This window comes from Penaeus monodon, chromosome 12, assembly GCF_015228065.2.
Source record: "Penaeus monodon isolate SGIC_2016 chromosome 12, NSTDA_Pmon_1, whole genome shotgun sequence".
NCBI classification, from domain to species: domain Eukaryota; kingdom Metazoa; phylum Arthropoda; class Malacostraca; order Decapoda; family Penaeidae; genus Penaeus; species Penaeus monodon.
The window spans coordinates 21,283,667-21,292,448 of NC_051397.1; the positions used below are offsets into that span (position 1 = coordinate 21,283,667).

Below are 8,782 nucleotides of genomic sequence, written 5' to 3' on the forward strand. Positions count from 1 at the left end.
TATTGGTGCAAAAATTAAATTTATACTTTGATATTATTTATGAAATCGATCACTGGTAACCAGAAATGTCTTATTAAATGGATTCTTCTCTAATCAAACTAATTCATAACCAAATATTTGATAAAAAATAGAACAAACAGTTGACTTTCCACTTTTTTTCTTTCATAAATAATGCAGTAGATATATCCCGATTTCGACATGTACATCCTCTTTGTAAATGACACTGACCTCATGTGTATATATACATGTACACATTTGTCAGCACACATGTACTCATTGTAGACACTCAAAAACACATACATTAAGAACCAACAGTCTATGTTGTCTAGGCTAGGATTTAGCCCTTCCCACAAGGGCTACTCTTTATATGACTTGGGAATCAATTAGTATATCGTCATACAACGGGAAGCAATCGAAAGACAAATAAATGCATTTTTTCAAAGCAATCAGATGACAAAGTTTTATTCACAGAAAGTTGAAAACTAAACTGAAACACTGGGGCGGTATTCACGACAGGTCTCCGAAATTTGACCTTTCGCGAATACTGCCCATGATTTTTTTAAACAAATCTAGGATTTTTAATTGCATTTTTTTTAACAATTTCCCATTTTGTTTTATCACTGGAGGGCCATAAAACATTCTCCTGCCTTTTCGTGGGTATAAATTTGAAGATTTTTTTTCTTAACCTGTTCGAACGAAAACAGTCGTCATTTAGACGTTCTTGATGATTATGCTAATTTTACATTTTACAACACAAAACACGTTTAGAACAGCAGTAAACAAGAAATGTGTATGGGAAAAATAATGAAAATTACGGACAGTCCCCGTAACACGACGTACGAAAGTCATTAAAAACTGAGAAAGAGAGAGAGGGAACAAAAATACACAGACTGCATCTTAAGGCAAATTATAGAAATGCCTTGAATCAACACTTCTATCAAATTCATGAAAATATTCCTCTGTTTCGGGCTGAATGAGGTGTACTTTAATCCTACTTACATCATGACTGGCGTTGACTGAATCTTGTTCAGTAATGTCATCAAATTCGTCGCTGGACCAGCCATCATCGGAGTCAATCACGTGCACCCACTCGCTGCCGCCCTTGGCTTGCTCCGCCGCCTGGCTGCTCGGAGGCGGCCGACTGGCAGGGAAATGAGGCGGCGGCTGATATCTTGACCCAATGATGTTGCTAGTAAAGAAATAAACATATATATATATACATAAATATGTAAATAAGCGATATCCAGTGCTTCACTAATGGAATTAACTAACATAGGCATGGAAAAAAAGAATAAGTAAGTTGCCTGTCGTTTAGCCTTTTAAAGAGTAACTTCAGTCTTAGTTTTTGGCCTTTCTTCGTATGGTGATGCCGAATCTGCAGAGTCAAATAATTCGTATAACCGTCCAGTTTGTACTTTAGATTTTTTTAAATATAAATATGTATCTGCTACTGCAGTGATGTGGTACACACCAGAACATTCAAGTTCTGGAATTTGTGTATGGTTACTCATTTACATTCTGGAGCAGTCATAAAACGGAGCATCTACTTAATTCTTCGAAAACTTACTTTGGCTTTACTACATATAACGTGAACTACATATATTTCACTTTTAATTATCGAGTTACTTTTGCTTTTATAAAACCCTGTTAAAACAATACATTTGGAAAAATTACTTCTGAAAATTACGATAATTTACACATATGTTGCTTCATTCTGTTTAGATATAAAAGTGATATCATTTCATGGCATTCTGTCAATCTAATATTTATTGACACCAGAAAATACTGTTACATACTACTTACATCGTTTGCCGAAAGCATAGGGAAAGGTACATGTCCTCCTTAAGATTAGGGAGTTGGTAACTTGACCTTTATCCTCCCAGCGTTCCCATGTGGGAACATACTTTTGAGATTTTTACTATTTTTTTTTTACTATTTTCAAAACTGTTAACATCCTCGGATACATCATAGGGACAAGATCTGACAGCATTCAGTTACTCAAGATCTTGGTCTTTGCACTTGGCATTGCACGCTTCGAATTTTTTTTGCCATTTTTAAACATTGTAATAACTAGATTTAGAGAGCACCAAATGGTTAACTCATTTACTACATAGAATTTTTTGATTAAAGTCATGTTTGACCAAAGTGAAGGAGTGGTATCATAATAACAGAAATGTAATCAAATAAAAGTAAAAGAGAGGACATGAATTAGATAGTTCCCACAAGGGAACACCAAGTTTTTGTTTAAAAAATATTACCGAAGATATATTTCACATACACCTACTTTCACACACACACAGACACACACACACACACACATTGAAGAGGACAGTTCCCGAGATGGAAACGTTGTAGCACTTGCTCCTGACAGTATCGATCAAAATGTTGAAAGTGATATTGAGGATGCCAATGACAAGATGATTAATGATGAGGAAGCGTTTGAATCGTTCGTTCGTTAGAGATTTGCGAAGTTCTGGCTTCGCCCGGGCCTTCATACATATGACCCGGCCCGTATCAGCTATTTATGGCTGTCTCATTTATTTTCGGCACTCTATGCTTACCGTGTGGCGGCTGTTGTGGGCGGTCCTTTTCTCAGAAATTATGTGTGCTCACAATTCTGTAAGTAATGTACCAACGTGGCGTTTGGCTCACCGTCTGGCTCATGTTTGTGTTCCTTGGTGTCTAGATGACCTTTGAAAGGAACTGAGCTGCCATTAGATCAATTCGTGATTCCAGGGGGAGAAGGTATGCACTTCATGAGGAGGTTGAGGGCCTTCGTCCACCTTGGGACACCAGAATGATCCTGGCAGCTTCATTTTGACCTGTCTCCAATTTTACTCTTAATGAGATAGATAATCAGGGAGACCGATAGATAGTCCACAATGGGACGGATGGCATGTACATAGAATGCTCCTATGAGTCTACCAGTAATTGCTCTCATAACAGACAATCTTACTTTGGTTTGGTCAACCAAGTACAGGACCTCCTTTTTAAAGGAGAGGGTCCAGTCAATCATTACCCCAAGGTATTGGAAGACCTGGACACATTCTAAGTCCATTCCCTAGATTCTCAGACTTGTGCCTTGAACATTTTGTCTCAGAGCCATGGCTTTGGATTTGGCTGCAGAGATCTTTGATCCTGTCCTACAACACTCCTCAGATACAAGGTCCAGACAGCGCTGGGCTTTACTTAGGCAGTGTGCTCCAGCGGAGATGATTGCGAGATCGTCTGCATTGGAGATGATCTTGCATCCTACTAGAAGGTGTATGTTGAAAATGCAGGACATAGACTGAGGACCCCACCCTATGGTGTTCCATTTTTTAGTGGCATGTGCTGTGATAGGTGATCCTGAAATCTGACTTTGGCTGTTTTGTTCCTGAAATAACTCACCTTTCCTCTGATTCCCTTCTGAATCAGGGTCTCCTGAATAGCAAGAGGATTGGCTATTTCAAAAGCCTTCTCCAGGTCTAGGAATATACCACAGAAGTGATAGTGCTGATTGTGCTTAAGAGCATGGCTATGCTGTGTGCTGTGCTCATGCCCCTTGTGAACCCATGGAGGTGTTCATGTGGGGGTCCCATTTTTGTCGGTTTAGTACCATTCTCTCGGCCGTCTTGCCCAGACAGCTGAGGAGAGACATAGGGCTCTTTTGGTTTTAGGACAGGAGCTATCTCTCTCTGGAGTACAGTGGAAGTTTCCCAGGACTTGTTGATGAGTTGCAGGATGTAAGCTCACCTGCTAGTCCTAGGTGGGAAATAATGGGGTACAAGATCCCATTAGAACCTGGGGCTGTGCAAGAACTGTTTTCGTAGGTTTATCTCAGTTCCCTCAGAGAGAAGATAACATTTGCATTATTGGGTTTGGCTGCCCTTTCTCTGATATGAGCAAGTCTGCCTGGTTGTAGTTGTTGGTTTGCCCTCAGTTCAGCTGTCAGACTGCTGCTACTTGTTCTTGCAGAAAACTTGGCACCAGTTTGTTCCAGCCACTTTTCCTGCCTGACTCTTATGGCAGTTTCCTTGGCATCCCTGACTGCTTCCCTTATGAGGGTTAGGTTGACAGGGGATCTTTGCCTTCACAAATGTTTTCTACACATATTCACTCTGTGGTTGACTTCCTTAATTTTGTCATTAAAGTACCATAACTCCTGGACCATGGCCGAGTTTCAGGTACAAGTCTGTGAGGCTGCTTATTTTATGGCACTGATAAGTCTGGCTTCAAGCACTTCCACATTTTCACTCTGCGGAGATTCACTGCTTCTAAGACAGTGGGCCAAGGCATTGTGAAAGGTTTGCCAGTTGGCCTCGTCTGTTTTCCAATTTGAATTTGCTTATGGCATTTGGGCTGGGCCAGCATCCATGAGGGTAGTAACGGTGGCATAATGGTCACTTGTGACAGTCTCATCGACACACCATCTAATTCTCTCTGCCAGAGCCACAGTGGCCAGGGTGAGATCTAGGACCCCTCCTTTGGCTCTTGGCTGTTGAGAAGAGCGATCTCAGGGAAAGTCTCCAGCACGTTGGCTATGTGATGGCCTGCTGCATCTGATGCCCTGCAGGGAGCCAGGATGGGGTGGTGTGCACTGAAGTCTCCCCTATGATCACTCTGTCTTGTGCTGCAGTAGCACAGACCTGGCTGATGTCTAAGCTGCTACAGCTTGGCTTACTGTACACATTGTACAGCTTGAGGGGGGCCCCAGCAAAGTGAATCTCAATGGCAAGAGATTCAACATCGTCTCCACAATGCGGTGCATCGGCTACCGCGACACAAGGGATTGTTGCTCTGACCAGGATGATCAAGCCTCTTTTGCCAGCTGTGCTTGGCAGCATGAAGAAATGATACCCTGAGGAGCGAAGAGTCCACTCTATTGATATTCCTTGATCGCACTATTGTGTGGAGGATGGTATTCTTTGTATTAAAGCCATAGATGTTCCACTGTAGTACACTTAGATTGTGTGTCATGATGTTACTTGGTGATAGTTACATCAGAGACGTCTTTGTATTCAGATTCAGATTTTGTTATATTGGAATCCGACAACTCCATGGGTCCACTGGGAGGTGGAGAGCCTTTGGTAGCTTTGACTTTTATGAGTTTAGCTTTTCACACTTTAGGCTTTGTCTGATTTTACCTGGGTGGCCTGGGTTAGAGTGGGGAGTCTCGTCCTAGGTTGAGGGTGGGGCTGCTTTGGCTCTGTTCAGCTTCCTCCCTTTCAGGACTGAAACAGTCTGGGCCATTGCCATCATGGCGACTGTGACTGTCTTCTTTGCCTCCTCACTCAACCTCCCCAAAGTTGTTGCTACTGCAGTGACTACAGCAGTCAACAGCAGATTCATATCTTCCTCATCACATAAGAGATTATCGTATCTTGGGAAGGCTTTTGCCGTGCTCTTTGAACCTTTATTCCGTGGTTCTTTTGTGTGCACATTTGAAATGGTTGGACACTCCTTTTTAATGGAGATATCCGTGTCGGCTGTGGAGGAGCTTCCTTCCTTTTAGGAGGTTGGGAAGTCTTTTCTCTTTTGTTCTGTCCCCAGGCAGGAGTGCTTGGGGGAGTAGGAACAAAGTCTGGTCGCTTTTTAGCAAACTCTTGTCGCCTGAGAGCCGCCTCTTTCCTGGCAGAGCAAGCCAGGCTCCAGCCATGATGCCCCTTGGCACAGGTGGGACATTTGGCTCTTGTGTCCCTTTGGCCTTCTTTGTGTGTCTTAAGGCACACCTTGGTGTTGTGTTCCTTGCTACAAACCCCACATTTAGGCTTGGCCTTGCAGCTAGCCTGGTGTTGACCGTATCTTTGGCACTTAAAGCACTGAAGTGGCTCAGGAACATAGGTTCTTAGGCTGAAGATACCCCAGTTACCCACATCAAGGGTAGTGATTGGGGATCCTTTCAGGATCACCAGGACTTGCCTGGTTGGGCTCTTCCCTTTCGACATTCAGGAAGCCTCCACGACCTGTGGTTGTGACATGATCAGATCCACATCATACAAAAATGAGAAGCCAAGTACCACCATCCTGACTCTCCTATTGTCGGGATTTAGTGGCAAGACACATACTTTCCTCCTATCATTAAGCTCCTTGGTTTCTTGCAGGAAATTCAGGGTAGCTTGGTCTTTGGGCATAAAAATCATGCCCTGGTCTCTGGCAACTCAGATTGACAACCGGATTTTTCTCTGCATCTCCAATGCTCTTACCAACTGGTAGGTATTCTCGAAGCCTTCAGGTTTAGAGGGAACCTTGAACCGTGGGAAATGCCTAAGGGTCCAGACTCTCCCTCAGAGTGTCTCTAGCCTGGGTCGTTTCGGATCGCCCTTTCGGCTTAAATTCTGGGTTGCAGTCGTGGGAGCAGCAGCTATTTTTAGCTGATCTCGTGTCCATTTTAGCAGCAGGTCTGACAGAGTCAACCTGTGCTCTTGATTTTCTCTTGCCACTTGAAGGCATGCATGACTAAAAAGTGACTGCCTGGTCTGGGCCTTGCACAGGTCGTCATCATTATCTCTATTTTGTGTGGGGTTTGTAAGAATATTTGCCATGAAATAAGCAGTCCTTTCATCCTCTCACATCCCCACCCACCACCGAGTCCAACAGGGGGAAGCTGTATGTTAGAACTAATGTCTAACAGCCACAGGGTGGTGAGAGGATATACGCAGCCAATGGCCGTTGTACCGCCACTCACGGGACCAGTGTGAGTGCCAACAGCGACATTGACTGCTTGACCCTAGCCTCCCGAAGGAGAGCAGCCGATTGATCTGACCGGGCCAAGATTAGATCACCCGTCTTGCTGGAATAAGAGACCGAAGAGGCGTGTTGCTAACTGCAGGACGTACTCATGCACAGCATCGCTCAACCTCCAGGACTCCCATCTCTACAGTGCACAGGGATGCTACGAACGGCAGACACGTGGGCAGGTGTGAATGCCTGGGGAGAGACAAGAGGGATGCCCTTCCACCTATAAGATAGACATCTTGTTTGGAACAGCATTTAGCATTTAGGTGGCGGTGAAACCGCCACCTAAATGCTGTATCACCTAAGAGAGGGAGCTCTAGTCCTGCACCTCAAAGATGAGGTTCCAGTGGCAGGACCACTAGTGAAGCGTTTGAAGTAGCGGAGAAGTGGATGTGGATGATATAAAGTTGCCAAAAATGAGCAAGTGGAAGAGTCATTTCCCAGGTGGGAAAGAGGATTCAGCAAACGTTCTGTTTGCTCAAGTCTGTAGCTCCATAAACACATGCTGGTCAAAGCAAGATAACAGAATTATCGGCTGATTTTCATTACGGTGGTCTTGGTCATAACAAGTAAAGCTGTAGGCAAGGAAGATGTGCTGTTTGCAAGAAATTTGCAAGATATCAAGTGTAGAAAAGGCCTTGTCAGACTGCATTTTGACAAGGGCACAGGTTGTGGAACAATTGATCACACCGAATCCAAATAATAATAGCATAGTAAATACAATAACATATTTTGTTTTTTGTTCTCACTTTCCCAGAGAGTGAAAAAATGCTTATAACATTTACTGATTTCCATGTTACAAAAAATACAGGAAACGCGTGTTCATAGCGTTCCCACATGGGAACTGTAACTTGTAGTTTTAATTGTAACTTGACACTTCTTTGTTCAATTGCAATTTAATTTTCAACGGATAAATACTTCAGTCTTTCCATCAAATTTGACTGAATTTTCTCAAATATTACTCTACCTGGGTGATAAAGTTAATATCTAATGTTGAACAGGTAAGGAGCGATTTTAAAAGGCCATTGGTATAACAGAAGGTAAACAATTCAACTATACATGGCGAAAAAAGTCTGTATCTCTATGAAAGGTCTACAATCAGGGTGAACCATCCTGAATACATCCCTGGTATGTATAATTTCATTTTTAATTAACAACATAGGAAAAAAATCTAGCCATGAAAACTTACTCTATGGTCAAATTTTCTTCTATAATTTTCCGGAAAATAAGAGTATCATGGTTTCCGTACACTGGGTCGTCATCTCCATCAATGCGAAGCCCTTCTAGGGATTCAAAATTTCCATACACCGGATCAGCTGCCATTGTTCACAGCAACTAAATGATTAATATTCTGGCATAATTCTAACGCTGCTCTATAAAATTATACACTATTTAAGAACTGCAGCGTGGCCCAGTCAATCTACACTCAACAAATGAACTAGTAAGTTAAGAAGCCAAGAAACGCCGGTGCTGCCAAGGGGTCTTAATATCTTATCAGGCAGGAAGGACTTCCCCTAACGTCGGCGCTGCCTCATACGCTAGGCCAGTACTTCACAAGGTCTAGAAGCACTTAAGAAGAACTTGATGCTTCATAGAAAGTTGGGCACGAATTTCAGTTAAAAGGAGAAAGGGAGGGAGGAGCAGAGGAGACAGGGCGAAGGGTGAGAGGGGGAGAGAGTAAGGGAGGAAGATACAGAGAGGGAGAACGGAAAAACGGAGGTGGGAGGCAGGGAAGCAAAGAGAGAGGGAGAGAGAGAAGAGGGAGGGAGGGGTGGGACGGGAGAGGGAGGGAGTTTACACATTGTTATTTTCCGATTCCTCATTCTGATTCTATCATAAACCACAAGCGTATATAGTCATATAAGGCCTTTGGATATGTTGGTAAGAAAAAACAAACACACACGTGGTGTGTGTGTGTGTGTGTGTGTTGTGTGTGTGTGTGTGTGTGTGTGTGTGTGTTGTTGTGTGTGTGTGTTTGCGTGTGTGGTGTTTGTGTGTGTGTGTGTTGTGTGTGTTGTGTTTTGTGTGTGTGTGTTGTGTGTGTGTGTGTGTGTGTGTGTGTTTG

General features: G+C 43.2%; 2 protein-coding genes across 3 annotated transcripts in view; both read right to left on the minus strand.

Annotated features, from left to right (window-relative positions):
* LOC119579364 (trithorax group protein osa-like) overlaps positions 1-8,116 on the minus strand; it is a gene marked incomplete in the record, with an annotated part of 90,385 nt that extends 82,269 nt beyond the window's left edge. For both annotated transcript variants that reach the window (XM_037927131.1, XM_037927130.1), the window contains 2 exon segments: positions 1,000-1,189; positions 7,907-8,116. In XM_037927131.1, the coding sequence (XP_037783059.1) occupies positions 1,000-1,189; positions 7,907-8,040 (324 nt within the window).
* Positions 8,117-8,511: 395 nt separating this feature from the next.
* The window catches only part of LOC119579654, a 7,709-nt gene continuing 7,438 nt past the window's right edge, over positions 8,512-8,782 (minus strand). The window contains exon 3 of the mRNA XM_037927566.1: positions 8,512-8,547. Coding sequence (XP_037783494.1) covers positions 8,512-8,547 — 36 coding nt within the window. The remainder of the gene's footprint in view (positions 8,548-8,782) is intronic.